Genomic DNA, 21,017 nt, shown 5'->3' with positions numbered 1-21,017 from the left:
ATGTCCATGGCTGAGGACAATTCTTCAGCCATGTCATACCAAGCATCAATGTGTTTGTGCACCATCAAAAGGATCCAGTAGGTGCTCCCTGAAACGGCCATGAAGGTGAAAAAGCATTTTCTTACTCTCCTTCATACACCGTTGAGATCTCTGGCACACATTAGCAAATTCTGCAAATCTTTTGAATCTCCCGTGAAAATGGTGTCATTTTTCTGAGGCATGGATGTCAGCCTTGGAACCACACTTGCAATGGGAATTTTGAGTTGTAGATGGGAAGTAGCATGATGCATGCACTTGTGTAGGTCTCTAGCAGAAGCTCTCAGCCACAGCATCAGAGGTGATCACAGAAGCAGAAGGCTATACTTAAAATTATGGATGCACAGCAGCAAAATAAACTTATTCATAGACATTTGTGCATTCTGGCCTGATTTGCTTGTGTGTCATGCAAACAAGTGTAAAATTGCATTGTTTAATAGCTGCACCACCATTCCATAAGCTAGGTCATACAGATTTGGGAAGCTATATTGGCTATCTGGACAAAAGTATTAGGAGAAATAACAGTACAAAATTGATCTGTAGACAGTCTTGATGAGGCAGATGATACTTTGAAAGTGTGTAGTGAGCTCTGTTTGCATACTATCCTAAGGATGTGCACCCTTGCACTGAAATTCTCTTTGCCAAAAGCTAACAGGAAAATGTATGTTTGCATGTGAATATTGTATGCAAACTATTTTGGCAGAAAGGTAGCCTACAACAGGAAGAAAATATACCCCTACATTTCTGACATGATATCTGTGAGGGAATAGCTTGCCTAATCTATTTGGTGGCCTGTGGTCATAAATTTATCAGTCCTCTGTTTGCACATGTGTATTGTCCTATTGTACTGGGGCATCTCTGTCATACTGTTAAATGCTTAATTGAGCGAATTGCTTTTCATTGAACCCAATTAATCGAAAGCTCAATTAAGCGAATGACAATTTCAGTGAAATCTTCCCCAGGCAAAATAACCACTGGGCCAGCTCCTGACCATAACAAAGACAACAAAATGTAAAACTATGCAAAGTGGGGGGGCTACACACCTCCCAATGTGAATGGGTTTCATCCCCCCCAACTAAATATACCAACTCTGAGATCACACTACAGTGGGAAAAAGGGCAAATACCCAATAATGGCCAACCACGTCCTTTCCCTGGGTAAGTTTTCACTGAAATTGTCGTCCACTTAATTGAGCTTTGCAGAATAGGGTTCGATGAATAGCGGTCCACTCAATTAAGCATTCAACAAACTCAAGTAGACCCATACTGGGGCATGGCCATGTCGGTAGCATTTACCAAAGTGTCTTAATAGTAGCAACAGGAATGACTGCCTTATCCTATGCATACCTTTAGGTCCTAATAAAGTGGATGAGCCCAGTAATGTGTGCCATGTAACAATGTGTAGCAAGTACACTAGCTGTATGTATTCCCTTGTTTATCCCTACGTCTATCATATGACATACCCCACAGCTGCCCCTATAAGTATAGCATGTAGCAGTCAACCAACTAGTCCACATAGCAATCAGTCTATAACTCTGTGTCATGTGCTCAGTAGTCACCTCATGTCTTGAGAAGGAGGTGGACAGCAGATGCTGGACAATTTCATCCATGATGAAAAATTATTTTTTTCATCCGGCACTTAGAACACATGGATGGCACTTGTCAGGGACAGATGGTATGGGTGTACATGTATGATATAAATACCGTGGGGCTGCAACCAGATATTATGTCAGGACCATGTTATCAACATGCTACCCCATGCCAAGTTGCAGGCAGATTCCATAGCAGCCAAGAGGTTAGCCACCGGGGTGGGGGTGCATCTAAGAACAGCAAGATGCCAGACCCAGGAGTCTTTTTGGCTCCTTACAGGTTCATAGGTGTTTACTCGGCTAACGATCACAAGGGCCCTTTTAAGCCTAGCCATGCATCCCAAATCTCTGACAAGTTTTGATACTCTTAATAAGTGTAAGTATGGGCCTGGGAGATGAATCATTTACAGGTTACCTGTGTCCATTACAGACATAGGTTCCAAACCAGGGATGAATTTCTAGTTTCCCATCCAATTGTCCAAGTTGCACTTGAATTTGGTTAGGGAGGAACTTTGCTTCACATGGATGGGTAGCCTGTTCCATAGACATGGTAGTCTCTGGGATACCTACCTATCTCTCCAGCAGGTCCTATTTATATCACAGGCAAGGTTTAAGTCTTTAAAATGGATAATGCTGGTGTTTGTTTTGCAGATATACAGGAGGTCCATCTGAGTGGGGTCTGACAACACCCTGTATGCCAGGCATAGATCTCCCCTCAAAAGCCTGTAGGAGACGGAATGCAGGGATAGGGCCTTGAGGCAGTCTGCATAGGACATTTTACTTACGCCCTGTATTCTTTTAGTGAAGAACATCTGTGGATGTTCCAATTGTTGGATATGCCTGCTTAGGTACATACCAAAGGGGACATTGTACTCAATGATAGATCTGATGAATGCCGAATTCAGTGGAACAATGACTTCCTTGGACTCAGATGCCATACCTTTTTTTATAAGTTGCGCAACATGGAATGATTTCCTCAACACTATAGACACATGATGGTCAAAGTCTAAATTACTATGTGTGTCCCTAAGTCCCTGACTACTACGTCAGCTCTGAGGAGTGTGATTTCAATATGACAGTTACTAAGGATGGATGACTTCCCAAAGGATACTATTATGCATTTCTTGGCATTTAGTTTTAGTCCATGGCTCTGACACCAGTTGTTTGTCTCTGTCAGCCCCTCCTGGATAACATTTGTGTCAGTGTGAGATTCGATGAGAGCTCCTAATTTGCAATCATCTGCAAATTTAGTCAGCCAGAGACCACTGACATTGGCTTTCACTTTTGAGAAGTAAATGCCAAAAAGGAGCGGTCCATGGACTGATCCCTGAGGGATTTTCCAACTCTAGCTTCCTAGGTCCTGTCTGTGTACCAGTTGGCTATCTGCCAGGTGACATATGGGTTTGCACCTAACCTCATGAGTTTGTCAACAATTCCTGGGTGGGGTATTGTGTCAAATGCCTTGGCCAGGTCAAGGTAGGCAGTGTGAACGATTTTGCCCTCATCCATTACTTTAGTGACCTTCTCAAAGAAGTCCACCAGGTTGAGTAGGCATGATATGCCCTTAACGAAACCAAACTGGGTTGCTTCCAGTGTCTGGATGTTTACAATATCTCTATTGATCATCTCCATGATAATCCTTTCTATGGCTTTACATGTAAGACTAGTGAGACTTATGGTTCTGTAGTTTCCCGGGTCTGTAGATGGCCCACCTTTGTGCAGAGGGACTGTTGCTTTTCTCCATTCATGAGGCATGAAACCTGTTTGGAAGCTACAGTTAAATAGTAATTCCAGAGGCCCTGATTGGTTGTGTTTCATGCTATTTAGAAGGCATCCTGGGATATTGACTGGGCCCATTGATGCAGTCTTGGTTTTAGAGAGAGCATTAAGGACCTGTTCCCTAATGATAATAGGGGGAGTTATATTTGATGATATTTCCTGAGGGAAGATTGAGGGGGAGACAGGGGTAAAGCTGGAGCTGAATTTATCAGCCAGGAGGTTTACTGTGTCTTCTGGCTCAGTATAGGTGGCTCCATTTACAATGAGCTCTGTACACAATTGTGTATTGCCTCTGAGGTTGCGGACATAACTAAAGAATGCTTTGTAGTTGTCTTTCACCAGGGAGGCCAAACATACCTCATATTTGGCTTTGGTAGACATCATTTGTCCTCTAAGTTGGTTGTTTAGTTTGATGAGAGTGCTTTTTTTCTGCTGGGTGCTGCACCTCCTAAGGTTTGCCATGGTTTTCTTACTCCTGTTACACATACTATTTTTGTGATTCCACCAGGGTGGCTTGTTTTTTGAGTTAGTTCTGCACTTCTTTCTGGTGGGTACAGCTGCCTCTATCTAGTTATTAACATGCTTGTACAGGGTTTCTATGAACAGTTCTGCATAGGCAGCAGTGTTCTCAGGGTTTATGGGGGCTTGAAATTGTGACAGGTTCTCACTTAATAGCAAGAGGTTGCCTTAGAATCCTTCCTAAATATTCCAGGTTTAACTGGGGGTCCAGGTTTTATTTTTACTTCAAAGGAGACCATTTTGTGGTCTGACTTTACCAAGGAAGGCATTATAGCAGGGGGTGTTTAGCACTCTCCCATATTAGTGAGGACCAGATCCAGTATGGTTGCACCCCTGGTTGGTGTACTGACTATCTGGATCGGGGAATTTGTATTTACAAAATCCAGGAATCTCTGTGCATGTACATTTGGTGACGTATAGGATTCCCAGTTAATAGTGAGGTAATTAAAGTCACCCATGAATATGGTATTGGGTTGAATGGTTAGTGTTTCTAATAAGTTTAAATACATGCTATGTGTTATCATAGAGGGGGGCCTATAGCTTGCAAGGAAGTGGTATTGTATTTTGCCTGTGGTGATTTTAACATGGAGCAACTCAAGTACATTGCCCTGTTTGACTAGCCTTGAAGTATATTTATCTTTGCTGTAAATAGAGACACCTCCACCTTTAGTCTGTGCCCGTGAAGTGGCTGGCCTAAATGTGTGGAAGGTATTATAACCTAGCACTGTAGGGGTACTCTCCATGGCTCCGAAGGATAATAGGTCTGGAACAATCTCTTGAGGAGTGGACATTGGCATCATAGATGTTTTTAATAGATTCATTGACTCATAGAGTTACAAAGCATACTCAGCCCAAGGACCATAATTACCTTGTCACTACTCACCCTCACAGGCATGTCCTGACTTCAGAATGAGAAAACAAGGATGAATTTGTGGGTGCCCATCTAATCATCAAGCTTTGCCTTAAAGGACATGCAGGTATCATTTTATTTTATATGTAGGGGAAGATTATTTCAGAGATATTAAAAACCATAGCTTACTCTTCTGGCATCTGTCACAAATTCTCAAACTGGCAGACTCTCAACTCAAAGCTGATGAGTTAAAAAAGTGTTTTACTCTGCTCCTGCAGCTGCAGCAAGCAGATTAGTACAGATGCTACTACACACACACACACACAGACACACACACACACACACACACACACACACACACACTTACACACACACACTTATACACACACACACACTTACCCCACATTAAGCACTTCACTGCTTCAGCTGAGACATGAGTGCAGTATTCACATGTGTATGGGTTAGGGACAGTTGCAGGGTAATGGTTAGTTAGTACACATGAATAAGGATGAACAGGGGTGCTTTGATCCTAAGATACAGTGACCTTATTGTTAGTATATATAAGTAATGGGAGTGTCGTGAATGCAACCTCTCACATCATGGGGGTGCAAGGGGCAGTTCTCGCGAAAAGAATATTTTAAATGTGTGTAAATTTGAAGCTAGATGTTACTCTTGTTGAATCACACTTAATTTTTCTCAGTTTCAGGACTCACAATTTCAAGTCTTGTACTTCTATTAGGAAGCATACTATGACGGATCCTTACGTCTTTACTCACATTCTCTCTCTTCCATAGCTAGTCCAGAATAAAATAAATAAATCTAGTTTTAATCATTTACACCATAGTATGCTATTCTTTTTAACACTCTCCTTACAATTAAATTTAATAGATCCCACACTAGTAACACCCAAAGTTTCAACATGCAGGAGAGCATGACTCGGCCATTACTACCCTCATTTTATTAGTTCTCTGTTACATAGTCACCCTCTACGTGTTACGTAGTCACCCTCTACGTGTTACGTAGTCACCCTCTACTCTCAGCTCCATAACCTCATTTCAGCCTTTCGTCTCTATATTCTCATCAGCATTTTCCAGTAATGGTGCAAACCCATTTTACATCAATACTGAACTTTTACCACAATCATATCTGATTTCCTTTAATGTCCAGCTACCCATAACTCTAATTATAACCCCTTCTTATCACCTATTCATCTCTCAGCTATTTTCCTTGCAATATCAGCATTTATATTCTCAACAACAGAATGGTATAAGCCAATTCTTTTATCTATATTTTATCTGTACTAATAAATCTATTCTTCTTTTTTACCACAGTTTCAGGGATCACATATCAACTGCACAAAATATGACTCAACACCACAAATAATGGGCCTTTTTGAGTTACATAAAAAATGTATTTGTTTGTGAGCCAACTATCAAACAGCAATAAAATACATATTATTTACTTGTTTATATATACAGAAATGTTAACACATGCCTGGGAGTGATGTGAGGTACAAGTCCAAAGGGTAAGTGCCTTGGAGTCCATGGGAGTGTGATAATATCTGTAGCATGCATAACCCCACATGGCTTGTTGCATTTATCAAATGGACATATGTATATTTCCTAGCTTGAATTTTACATTTAGTTTAGGTATGAAAATTACATGTTTGTAGGTAAAATATTAAAATAATCCATTTTAACAAATAGATTGACATACAGGTTATATTTTTTTAAATTGAGGCTGTGATGTTTCTGCAACAGACATTCAAGGGGCCCTTCTGTCAAACTGTTGTGTGCCATTGCACAATCTAGTTTATAAACAGGTGGTAAACCACTTACCTCTTCAGCTGAGTTGTGGCAGGTGAATGAATCCAGATGAAGAGACTTGCATATCAGTAAACGTGTTTCATAAGCATTTATATTGTTTTCCAGGTAACACAGGATCAGAAATATTCCCGAGATAACATTTCTGGTAGCAACTCTGAGAAAAACACATACATGCAAGCAGTAATATTCTCCATCATTTTTTTAAGTTAGTTTAGCTGATGATATGTTTACTGTTCCCTAAAAATATTCACAACAAGGGTAGTCATTTTGTGGCAACTCCCAAGAATTGAAAAAGACATATATCTAAGCAACAATGTCCCCCCAACCCATAGGTTTATACTTTACTAGGCAATTCATCAAGTAAATCATTTGTAGTTTAGCTACTGCAAATTTTGCTATGTGCTATCCCTTAGTCATGAGAGTTGGTAGAGTTAGACAGGAGATGTATTTGTAGATATTCATCCATTTATTCAGGGTGCATTTGAAGAACATAAGAGAACTTGTTTGTTTTACATTTAGGGAAAGTGTGTTTCAGTATAAAATAATTCTTTGGGAGTCCCTATCATGCCAGCAGGTTTGGTTTGTGTTACAGTAAAGTTTGAAGCCTTTAGCAAGGTTATTCAAAGTGTTGCCAATTTTGCAAATGTAAAAGTCATTCAGGACAAAACATCCTTTGTAGGCCAGACAGAGGTTACCCCTAAGGAGTCTCTATGAGACAGATTAGAGAGAAAGAGCTCAGCTCTGAGGTATCATGCAAGAGTAATAGAACTCAGGCCCTTGATTTTGTTTGTGAGAAAATGCTGGGGTCTTTCAAGTTTTATCATATGTTTGGAGAGGTATATGTCAAACGAGTATTGTATTCAATTATTGGTCTAATAAGGGACCAGCCCTTGAACCCGGAGGAAATACCCATAGCATACCTCTCAACCACTCAGTGCAAGAAATCTGGATATAGCCAGAAAGAATGGGAGGACAAAGGCCCAAAAATAGGAACAAAATTTAAATATTGCTCCTATAAACACAGAACATTGCTAGAATAACAAGTTTTGCATTACATTATTATGTATTTTTTGAAAGATATAAAATCTGAAACTCTAACGTCTGTCATTATTTAGTAATATTAAGTGACTTCAGTCTTCAATGATTTGACAGAAAACCCACAAATTTTATGAGGAACAGTTCAAAAATATGAGGAAAAAATCTGGATATTCTGTGAATATCTGTACAGTTGAGAGGTATGATGTCCCTTAGTAATCAGCTGGGCTAAATAGAAGGATTTCCCTATGACTGTATCTATATAATTAAAGAGTCTCTGACAACTGTGTCTGTTTTAAGCGGGGGTACCCTTAATGTAATAGAGGCATGGATGTCCCTGTTTGACAGAAGGTACGATATCACGTATTTAGCATTTATCTTGAATCTGTGGTCTTGGCAGCATTTGTCTGTACATGATAACCCTTCTTGTAGAATTTGGGAGTCCTTGGGGGAGTTGACAATGGCACCAAGTTTGCAGTCATCAGCAAATGTAGTCAACCAAAGAGCCTTGATATGAGCTTTGACATCAGATAAATAAATTCCAAACAAGAGTGTCCCCAAATCCAAGCCCTGGAAGAAGCTGATAGCATAAGCTTGTTTGTGAAAATGTGCCCGCAGTCTTGATTTGCTGGGTTCCATCAGTGAAACAGTTTCCTATCCAATGACTAGCATAAGGATTTACATGTAGTTTAGTAAGTTTATCTATACTGCTTGAGTGAGGATTGGTAAACTTAGCTGATTGTTTTCTTGATGGCTTTATTTAATCAGACTAGTCTATTTTATTTATACTTCAGTGTACATTTGTATTTTGTATTTATGCGGTGTTTTAATTTTGTTTACTGTGCCTTCAGATTTATTTCTTAGGTGAAACAATTCCTGGCAGAGCCTTTCTACTGCATGTATGTGTGTGCATGTGTGTGTGTGTGTGTGTGTGTGTGTGTGTGTGTGTGTGTGTGCATGTGCATGTGCGTGTGTGTGTGTGTGTGTGTGTGTGTGTGTGTGTGTGTGTGTGTGTCTATAATCAGCTTAGGTTAGAGTGACTATTTTCTGTTGCCATATGAACTTCTGTTTTTCTTCTTGTTACTCACTTCCTGTCCCTTCTCATACATCTTCATTTTCTTTTTGTGGTGTTCTTGCTGTCACTTTCTTCAGGAGTGTATCATTTCCCTTTCTGAATGTATTTTACTGTTCCTGATCAGGTGATAAGGTTTTAGTGTTTTAATTACTGTAAATCATATCTAGCTTATGCCCTGATTCCTATTTTATTTTACATTATTATTACTATTTTTGTCAACTTAGTAATGTATTTGAGTTGTTGTATGTGTTTCTGGTGTCTGGTGTTCATTTTGATTGAATTACTATTTTTTTTGTTTTGGGGGGGATATTTCTGTGTTTGATAGTTTTTCCCTGTGCTACTATTTAAGTGAAACTAGTCCACAGTTTACAAGAAACTTGCTGAAGCACTCCCTGAGGCTGGAATCTAGCACATTCTGTCACATATCTAAGACATTTGACTATGCATAGGCAACCCCCCCTTTATCAAATGGGACAGATGTGGTGGCCAGTATTGCATAACTATGCCCTGTCATCCCACAAAACGAGTAGTACTAGCAACCAATCAGGGCACAGCATGCTGTAGATTCACAATGGCTACAAAAATGGCAGCTATGAAGCATTATATTGTTGTTATAAAGTGGTATAATAATTACATACTGATTCACAAAATTATCAGACACCAGTGTGAGTCATGTTGATATGCCATCCCAGATTACGATTGGAAAGGCCACAGAAATACCTCACAAAGAGAATCCATGGCCTCCAACACCTATCCTATGCAGACAGACTTAAATCATTATCACTCTGCCCGGTATCATGCAGATTGCTCAAAGGTGATCTGTGTCTCACCTACAAGGCAATCTCGGATCCTGCCCTAATAGAGATGCTCCATATCCATAAGTCTAACTCCTCATGCATTTCCCATTCAATAGGCCTAAATCTAATATGCAACATCAACAAAACCTGCTGAAGAGACAGGTTTGTCTCCCAGAGGCTGTCCCATCTCTGGAGTAGACTTCCCCTACATGTTAAACAGAGTACCTCACTGACCCTCTTCAAACGCAAGCTTGATGAGTGGATGGAAACCATAAGTTTGTCCCAGGGGTTCCACCTTTGTCCCTCACTGACAAGGTTGACAGGTGCTGACTGGGGTTTATTTTTTGGGGGAGGTTGGAAGGGTGGCCTAATGGTTACGGTGTTTGCCTTACAAACACAAGGTACAGGGTTTGAATCTCACAAGGGATAATTGGCTAGGCTTCAAATGGCTCACAAGGGCAGTTAGCCTAGTACTAATCTATGAATCTATGAATCATCTATGAATAAACTCTTGGCTAGACTTGTAAGGGTCCCAGGGTCATTAGCCTAGTAACCTCCTATGATTCCATATAAAAGGAATCATATTACCTCCTCATTTCAGTATTCTCATGTTTTTCTCAATTTAGTTTTACACAATATAGGGCAAGATTTCAAATGACATGGTAGTTGTTCATTCAAATGGTTGATTTAAATTGTGCACATATTGCATGCTAATGCAACACACAGGAATAGTTGCACTTTTTCTAACTATGTCCTTCTCATGTTACATTTCAGTTCCTGCTTTACGAGCAGTCAGTGATCAAGAAAGTGAGGACGGCCTTTATCAAAAATGGCACATGATGTTAGCCTACAAGATACATATTATTCCATTTAGCACTTTAAGTATGTTATTCTTTGGTGGATTTCTGTACTGGTAAGATTTCTATATATTATTTGTAATATTTAGACTATATTAGGTAAACAATAAGGCCTAATGCAGCATTACAAAACTTAGACAAATAACTGTACAAACTATGGTATTATGATTAAAACAAAAATGGAAAATACTGAGAGGTTTAGTCATTTATCATAAGGTACAGTGATGTAGTACTGCTTTATTGATCACTCTTAAGCCTTTGACTGTGTAGCCATAATAACTTTGGCAGGTTCTTGCCTCCTGCACAATCTGTATGCAGAACAAAAAACAACAGTTAAAACTGAATATAGAGCAACTGATTTGTTCATGGTTGGGAAAGGAGTAAGAAAAATCTATATATTGTTACTCTGCTTACTCAATTTATATGCTGAATACATCATGTGAAATTATGAGTTGGATAAATCAGATTTTGGAATCAAAAGTGCTGAAAAAAGATTAACAACTTTAGAAAAGCAGATGATACCACTCTGATGGCTGAAAGTGAGGAGGAACAGAGTAGCCTCTTGATGAAGGTGAAAGTGCAAAACTTTTATTATCACTAAACATGAGAAATAAAATTATTTTATTTACCCCTATCAAGTTTTAAAAATAGATCTGGAAGAAATAGAGTAAGTGACACATTTTATTTCCTGGTCTCAAACAGCTGTGCAGATAGTGACTGCAGAAATGAAATTAAATGCTTTTTGAGGGAATACTATGTCAAATTTGGATACATTGTAAACTGCAAATACATCACACTGCAAACTAAGTCCAAATAGGGGAGAGAGTGAAAGCAGCAAACAGACACCAGGGATGACTATTTACATAAGGGCCTTCGTGGAACTGACATTGATACATGACTGGGGAGTATGGAGAATCACTAGACACTAGACGGCCTTCATAGAACTGACATTACTACAGGAATCGGAGTTGGGGGAGTGATCACTTGACACCAGGGATATCTTATACCTAAGTGTCATAATGACACTGGCACCATTACAGGGATCAGGGGTGGGGAAAACACTAGACACTAGGGCTTCTACAAATGTGCCATAACAGAACATAAACTATTACAGTGGTTGGGTAGTGAAGAAGACACACTAGCCATCAGGACAATTACAAGTTTGCCATTGTAGCTAACATGTCTCTGAATCACAGATTACAGAGTTGAGGGAATAGGGCCTTTCTAGCATGAGTTATATAGCTCGAGATAGGCCTTTTAATGAATTCTTGGGATAGACTTAAAAACCTCTTCATTTCACCATTTAAACAAAATTAAATTAGCAATAATAGGTGTAGAAGCAGCTCCCATAGCAACACTAGAACATTGTTAATATTTATTCATCATTTAAAACATATTTCTTGTTTGCTCCTTTGGGGAGGGCAACTATAGTTGCTGTTCTTGCTGAATTAAAATTGTTCATTAGGAAGCTCCATTTTGCTTGGCTTTTTAGAAGTAGCAATAATAACAGAGGGCTAAAAAAGATGTATTTTTATCCACCCTTTGACCCCCCCTCCCCCATCTAAATTTGTTTGAAAAAAACATGTGAAGGAGATATCCACAGATGCTTAGAGAACAAGAAAAGTTATTTTTTCATAATTTGTCAACTGCAGAACTGACTTCAATGAAATAGATGTCCAAAGATGCATCTGTGTGGGTTATGAAAAAATGAAAGGGTGGAGTGGTTTTACTTACATTCACAGATCACTAGCAATACAATGTTTAAAATGCTTAATATTTTTATAGGTAAGTGTCTATAAATAAGATGTTGGTAGCATATAAGAAGACAGATTTATGGTTGGAAGAGCTACTTATCAACTAGTATTTCAAATACTTATTTTGCTTTCTATGTCTTCAATAACCCAAGGATTCCTTATATGTTTGGCATCCCAAAAACACATAAGGACTTCATAGATTCATCTCTTTGCCCAGTTATTTCAGCCAGGGGTAGCAAAACTAAACCCCTTGCTCTATATGATGATTGCAAATTAAAAGGCATATTAAGTCTCACATTGTCCCACTTTCTGCTTGTAGGTAAAATCCTTTTGGAGGGAACTATATAAGCAGACAGAGTGACTAAAACTATTCAGAACTTTCTTGCCGCCTTGTGCAGATGCAGCTTCATATGTGCTACTTGTGTACTTTATTGTGGGGTTTTTGGGTGCTTGTGTGCTGCTTGTGTATACTATGTGACAAATTACTTTCCAAACAACTCTCTGTAGCACAGCTTATGGGCAATCAGGCCTCTTCCTTGACTACAGCATGGATACTTACTCTGGTCCTGCTGGACCTTCTCTCAACATATCTAAAAAGAAAAAAAAAAAAAAAAAAACAGTTAAATCACAAGCCCTCACCTTCAGATTCAGTGAATGCCTGATCTGATGGCGGATGACAGTGCAGTTGCCATCACTGATTCATCAGACCACTTACTGGATTAATCAAAATCCCTCTGGTGTAGCTTTGCCAGCCACTATGTTTCTGTGGGTCAGATACATCCTGTTTGTCTGTTAACAGTGTCCAGTACAGGCATGGGAGAACCATACATTTTAGTGATGGGTGACACACCAGGAGGGTCTTCTCGGGGTGGCTGGAGAAAGAGATACTATGCCTTCCCCTAGTCCAGAAAACAGAAAGTTAATCACTGACCTAGAGAAATGTCATTTGCATGTAAAAATGCTGTTCTTACCTTGACCAAGAGTTTGTTGCAGATTGTCACCAATGTGTACCTCATGCCTCCTTTTCTACCTTATTTCTCTGCTCCCAGTGATGAGGATTCTGTATCAGATGATTGACTGACTAAGGATTATATTTAGTATTCCCATGACTTGCAATCTCACTTACATTAAGATTCTATTATTTCAAGCTTCATTATGGGTTACTATACCAATAACAACACTTGGGGTATGTTGTTGTTACACAGTCTTACTCCCTTTTTACAAATGTCTTTACTTTGTTGAATGGACGCGTAAACTGGTCCATGGGCACCTTTCAGCTATGACCTGGATTCAATTGTTCATTTTGTTTTAGAGATAACAATTAAATGAGAATTACATGGATAATTTTGAAATGATTGCAGAAGAATTAATTTACATATCATAAACTATTACACAGGTAACTGAAATGATTGTGACAGCATTAGTTTATATTTCATGGTAATAAAGGTTATACATAGGACTAAGAGCTACCAGAAAACATATTGTCTCACAGAGTTGCAGAGATTGAATATTTCATATAATGTTCATTGCTGATATTTCATAGAAGTAATTCATTTTTACGTACTTTTCATGACATGTTTCCATGTATATCATACAGATACTTTTGTTGTAATGCACACAGTAGGGTAGTAGAGTTATAACACAGGGCCATTTTGATATCCCAGTAGAAACTGAAGTCTGTTTGACAGTTTCTGAATTAAGAGCTGAGAAAGAAGCTAAGAAAAGGTAATTCCTGACATATAAAGAAGTTGAGAAGAAAGACCATGATTCTTGAAAGAGTGAAAGATGAAGAGATGGTATCTTTGCTTATCCTGCAGTCCATATATCTCTAGTTAATCACTGTATATTAATCAGATAATAGTAGTAAAAGTAGCGAACTTAAACTCTAAGTACATAAGGGTTATATTATTATGACAGCTACTAAGTAGGGCAGGACCAGCTCGAATGTCACATTGATGGGGGAAGGGATATGAATTTAACACGTGTACCAATAGCACTTTGTTTTACAACACAATAAACCACTCCCTTGCCTGATAAAAGTGTATATATATATATATATATATATATATATATATATATATATATATATATATATATATATATATATTTAGAACGCTTGTGAGGAAACTATTACTCTATTATTTTTGTTTTACTTGGATCACTTGTCTGTGTACTTAATAAAGGATTTTCGACTGGAAACAGACTGCCTGCCTTGCTTGGATTACTTTTGAATACTTAGTAATTCTGTACAATATTTCAAATTATACATTTTTTATTATTTTTTTGACTTGACGAGTTTAAGTTCGCTAATTCTACTACTATTGTTTGATCTGATTAATATACAGTGATTAACTAGAGATATATGGACTGAAAAGCTTCCACACAGAGATGTTTCTTATACTGTTTTGTTTTTGAATCCACTATACATGTTTAGTGGGTTGTTTGAGACTTTGGAGATACCATGGAGATTGCTTGTTATCTTTGCTCGTCTCAAACATTTTCAAGGCACTACTGAAATTTAGCTTATTTAGAGGTTAACAGTATCTTCCTATTTGTATTTACAGGTTTACATATATTGACCAGTCATCTGGACAGCTCTGGACCTGTTAAATGCATAGATAAGTTGCTAATTTACTATGAAAGCTGATGTCTGTAGACTATCTGTTGTGTTAATTTCTACTTTCTTTCTTCAGATACAGATTAAAATTCCACTATTTTTTCATATCTTAGCTACCAAGATTGCCGTGGCAATATTATTTTATTCTACATCTATTATGGTCATATTCAAGAATGGAGTGTTCAGTCCTACATTTTTTGTTTCTTACTTGAGTTACTATTTTCCTTTAGAAATATTACAGAATATAGACATCTTTATTGTCATTATTTTGGATATGACATCATAAGCTTTACTAGGTCAGCTAAAGAAGGGACTGTGCCATCTGGCAGTTGGCATAGATAATTAAGGTTATGAGATGTTAACAAGCTGCTTCCAATGGTCCATGGTTTTATTTCCACTTCCATTTGCCTAATTGCGTGATTCTGAGCAAGTCACTTAACCAGACATTGCTTCCAAATTGAGTCTAAAATAGGTTAGTGGAGATCCATAATTTACCCTAGTTAACAAATACAAATAAAACAAAACATGTCTACCACAATCATATTTTGCTGCAGAGAATACAGCTGAAAAAATAAATAGAATGTGTTGCAAAGCTAAATTTATAAAATTCAAATGTTGTGTCTTACGGCTTTTCCTGGTTAGGGGTCGCCACAGTGGAACTCCGGTCTGCTAATGATTGGCAGTAGATTTTTACATACCGAGTTGCCGGCTCTGACTCACAACCTTCAACAAAGGTACGCCCATTTACGCATGTCTCCACACAGAAGACGCTCTAGCTGAGAATCGAACAGGACGTCTTACTGTGAAGCGACAACGCTAATGCAGCAGCACCACCGCAGTTTAAATTTATATTTATAAAATTTAAATATCACACATAAAAGCCACAAAGGCAAAAAAAGGAAAGAAAAATTAAAGGCAAAGCAGAGTCTCAACTGTTGAACACCTTAAACTCCTCTAAAAGAGTCCCATGAGAAATATGGAAATGACCCCTTAAGGATATAAAAGTATACAATTAGCTGTACTTTATTGTCTTTTTATTAGACCTAGGTTATGGTAAAGGCTTCAATTAAAGAATGGATGGTGGAATTTGGTGTTGGGACAGACTATTCACTTTCCACTTCCAGATGCTACTCAATCATCATTCAGCCTTGCAGAAGTTAACCTGTTTTCATTAAAGTCAACCGCTGAATTTTTCAAAAATGAGCCCTTATCATGGGGGAAAACATTTGATTTTGGAATAAGGTAAAAGAAAAATCTGAAAAATCTATGTCACAAAATTCCTTGGAAAATGTATCATTTCAATTGTATGGGTTATTACCAAAATAGTTAGGGTACGCAAAAAAAATATATATATATATATATATATATATATAGATATATACATATATATATATATATATATATATATATAGATAGATATATAGATAGATATAGATATAGATATAAAAATCACAAAATAGAAATCAGTAGGGAATTGGATAAAAACAACATAAGTGGCATTTTAAGTGGAAATAATGATATTATGTGTTTGCAAACTCTCATATATTGTACTTGTAAAGACAGAGTATACATTTCAAGAAATAAACAATTCATTAATAAGGTCTCTTTATGATAAATCTTTAACCTACATAAAAATAGGATCTTGTTTGATGGAGCCTATTACCATTACAGAAGATACAAAACAGGGTTGTCCACTTTCTCCTTTGTTATTCGCATTAGTAATAGAACCATTAGCAAATTTCGTATGTGCAAACCAAAACATTCAAGGAATTGAACTAGATACTGACCTTGAGTTAAAGATTCAACTATTTGCAGATGACATTTTATTTAAAAGAAGATAACACACTAAAAGAAATATGGAAAGTAACAAAACAGTTTAAGATTTTTGGGCTATAATTTAATGAAAATAAAACCAATATGTTACTAATAAATATGAACAAAGAAGCATTAAATAAAAAATATCATAAATATCTATCTGGAAATGATACAATCAAACACTTAAGAGTTTAAATTACAAATGACATAGATACAACAGTGCACCTAAACTATAAAGAGATTTTGGATAATATGAAAGAACTCATACCAAAATGGAATAAGCTATTTTTTTTACCATGGAGGAAAGACTATATATAATTAAAATGATTATATTCCCAAAAATTCTGTATTTTATACAAGCTTGCTCACTACCTCCACCTAAATCATATTTAAAACTATTTGAAGGGTTATCAATGAAATTCTTATGGTACCCTAAGAAAACTAGAGTTGCCCTAAGACATCATTTTGACAAATGGGAAAAAGGTGGAATAGGCTTACCAGCTATAGAAGTATATATACAATTGTCAGCTTTGAAAACAGTTCCTCTATGGTTAAACAAAGAATATACATCCAAATGGAAACTAGTACATGAAAAGAATCTGGTTAAAAACCACCCATGATACAATAAATAAACATACAGAAATAGTACCAAGTAGCTTACTTTGGTTATTGAATGAATATATAGCAACAGGGAAACACAAAAATATAAATTTTAAGTACATTATCAATACCCTAAAGTCTTTTATGCACTTTGTAAACAAAAATCCGGATATAAAATCATGGTCTTTTTTCATATTCCCAATAGCATATGCACAAAATAATATTATAACTCAGGACTCAGTAACAGTTAAAACACTTAGTAAGAATGGTCTAATTTACTGGCATCAGTTGATAAACACTAATAAAGTACTAATGATAGAGCAAATTATTAGTGAGTTCAACCTTGAAAATAACATGTGGTTAACACTGCAGGGATTAAGACAAACAGTTTTAAACCAACAGGCAATAATGCAGAAGTCTGTTAGGGAAAAGGTTCCTAAGTTCATAGAGCAGTTAATAATGCTGATGGAATTTCTCACAGATGGGAAATTAATTTTATTAGTATTGTACAAATTAGTTAAAGAAACAAGAGTTGATAATAAACATAATATATGGAAATACTTTGAAACAGTTAATGGTAAAATGCCAGATGATAAAGATAAAAAATAGTTCTTACATCTCCAAAACTAACGTCTTTATCACTATATTGGCAACTTTTCATATGGAAATTTATACATAGAACATACTTAACACCACACAAATTAGAACTAATATATAATAAAGAAAATAGATGTTGGAGGTGAAAATCACAATCAATAGCCTATTGGCAACACGTGTTCTATGAATGCCATATACTTAAACAATATTGAGAAAGTATTAACTATTTTTTACAGGCACTGTTCACTGATAATTTCCAACTTACAAAATCTCTAGTTTTGTTGAATACACCAGTGCCATTTTGTGTTCCAAGGAAAAACAATGTAATTTTGTGGACTCTCCTTGCTATTGCAAGGAAAAATATTACCCAGAACTGGAAAGCTGTCACTCCTCCCAATTTTAAACATTTCAAGAACATGGTTTTATCAGTCTCGCAGTTGGAATTGAAAACAATCAAGGAAAGAACAGAACGATCTACTTCCTTAAGCATTGCCTGGCAGAAAGTAAATCAAGTGCTGGAAACAGAAGACTGTAAAACATTATAATCTTGTTCAAAGATGCATTCAAGAAAACACATTTTTTCAAGTACAGACATCCTATATAAATAAGTTGGTTTTGTAATGTTTGTTTTTGGAATTGTTTCTCCACTTTAAGCTTTGACTATGTAAATATTTCTTTGATATAAATATTGTATATATGTTTGTTTCTGAAAATCAATACAAATTTATTCAGTAAATAAAATAAAAAAAAGAAATGATTCAAGATGAATATGTAGGAGGCTGGATCTTTTTACGCAAGGAAAATTGATATAAAAAGAAAAAGGAGTAAAACATTTAACTGCTAAAACATAAAGGGTACTGTTTGGTGTTATCAGAACTGAATATGGCAGTGAAATTCAGGAAGTACTGTGCTGTCAAAAAGAACTCTAAAGAAAAGACAGGCATCTTTTGAAACCCAGCTCAGCCACCCAGATTAACATTTTAGGAGACTCGTCAGATTCTCAGATTTTGGAAGGAAAATCTGAAGGAACAATCAAATGTCTAAGAAAGGAATAGGCCACAGCATCAGAAAATCTACTCTCCAACTGTTTGTATGTTAAAAAAGTAAAAAAAAAAACTTCAATAGCTTTTTATTTTTCATGGCTAGTACAAATGCAAGCGGACCTTCCTCCTAGAATTTTTGTTGTCCTTCAAACTAATTATTTTTAAAGTTGATCAAAGCTTGGTTGGTAGACCCAAAAAAAGTTTTGCTCGTTCTTATTTGGACTGGTTCAAGGAAAAAAATTATCTCCTTTGACTGAAATTTGAAACTGTGATAAAATATAGTAACATTGTAAGACTATTTGCTGCTGATGTGAATAATTTAAATGAGCACTCAAGAATGCCACATAGAACATTTCAATATACAAAAACTCAGTTTACAGAGTCATTTCCATTCTTGCAATTCAACAATATTTATGGCACACCCAGTTTTGTTAGACAAAAAGCAAATCCTCAGAACTGAGTAGAAAATAAGCAGAAAAAAACAAAAACATGATGTCAAACATGGAAAAGATAGCACTTTTCAATAATATACAAGTGCTTTTGTCCTAAAAAGTTCCAGGACCTCTTCAGATGGTAACACCATTTTACACAGCCCTTTAAATATAATACAAAAAATGTGATAAAATCAGCCAATAAACATATCAAATCAATTAAATTCAAAAAACAAATGAATCCAAATGTACAATAAAAGGCATACTATACTTACATGAAAGCCATTAATATTAAGTAAAAACCTAAATAGAAGTAGTTCTAAATATTTGTGGACTTTAATAGTTAACAGTCATTCATTTAAACCTGGGGGGATTTAGCATTTAATTTAGTCTGCCACTGTAACTCTTTGGTTTCAATAATCAGCCCCCAGCAACCACCAAAAGTGGGCATTGGTGCATTTTCCAAAACATGAAACATTTTTTTTTTATTTCTACAATGCATAGAGTGTTTATAAAGTGAATTTCATAAATCCTTTTCTTGATTGTGTAATAATGCTCATAAATCCTAGTTCTGAGCTGTGTTTCAGTCTTACTTGCATAAAAACTGTCGCAAGATGCACACATGGTGATATATACTAATCCCATAGTCTTACAATTGTACTTACCGTTGTTTCATATACTCCTAGGATAAGTCCTTATGGTAATATTTGCACTGTCATAAATATATCTGTGTTGTGCACAACTACCACATTTTACCATTCCATTTGAATTATAAAGCCTAGGTGGTCCTTCCACAATGTTTTTAATGTTCATTTTTCTTTTGTATACAAACTTCAAAGTGGGAAGATTAGAAGTATGACTTCCTAGCAGATCTTTAATCAGGTTCTAATTTTTGGCGATAAGCTGTTTGATCTGTAAATTTTGGTTGGTATATGCCATAATCAAATCTCCTTTTAACAACTTGTTGCATACCTACATTGTCTTTCAAAATAGGTTTATATCTGCTATTTCTGTCTTGTACTACACCATGCATAATGTTGTTAACTAAATCAGCAAGGTAACCACTGCCAGTAAACATAGCTTTTAATTTGTCACATTCTCTAAGGAAATAATCATCTTCAGAGACCATTATAGCCTAACAAACAGACTCTTTAACAAATGTTTCTTTTGTCAAAAGGGGTGGTGACTAGTGATATGTAAATAACCATTACAACTGGTTGATTTATGGAAAACAGTAGATTCAAAAGTACATTGTTGCAAATTCTTAACTATAGTAATATGCAAATAATCTATCTTCTCATCATTCACAATAGAGGTAAAATGCAAAAAGGAAGTCATATTATTCATATATGTGATGAAGTTAGTCAAAACAATCACTTATTCCTTTCCAGAAAATAAGAATCCCATCCAGAAATCTCAGATATAAAAGAGTTTCATTCCAGTGATCAGAATGATTATCATATAGCTGTTCCCAAAATCATAGAACTATGTTTGCAAAAACTGGGGCAGTCTGCACCCATGGCTACCCCTCTAATCAGTTTTAAGTATTCACTTTCAAAATAAAATTGTTACTAAGAATTATCTCCATAAATTCCACAAGAATGATAATCTCCATGTTGTTAAAATCTCACCCTACAATGAAAGCTTGACGAAACCATTGAAGTCCTATGTCACAGTCCCACAAATCTTTAAGAATATACACTTTATTGCTAAAAAAAAAAAAAAAGCTTAAAATTCACAAATTTTGCTCAGGGCTCATTCTTAGACTTGGAGGTAGCGACTATTGGTCTGAGGGGGG

The 21,017-nt window shown here is 36.4% G+C and overlaps 1 protein-coding gene across 1 annotated transcript in view; it reads left to right on the top strand.

Moving 5' to 3' along the window:
- Positions 1-21,017, top strand: part of LOC122804885 (ATP-binding cassette sub-family G member 5-like) — a 195,153-nt gene that overhangs the window by 102,044 nt on the left and 72,092 nt on the right. The window contains exon 5 of the mRNA XM_044075073.1: positions 10,280-10,418. Within this exon, the coding sequence (XP_043931008.1) occupies positions 10,280-10,418 (139 nt within the window). The remainder of the gene's footprint in view (positions 1-10,279; positions 10,419-21,017) is intronic.

This window comes from Protopterus annectens, chromosome 6.part0 (genome assembly GCF_019279795.1).
Source record: "Protopterus annectens isolate FY-2018-M chromosome 6.part0, PAN1.0, whole genome shotgun sequence".
In the NCBI taxonomy this organism is placed as follows: Eukaryota; Metazoa; Chordata; order Ceratodontiformes; family Protopteridae; genus Protopterus; species Protopterus annectens.
The sequence above is the reverse complement of the archived record's forward strand: the minus strand, read 5'-3'. Positions and strand labels throughout refer to the sequence as shown.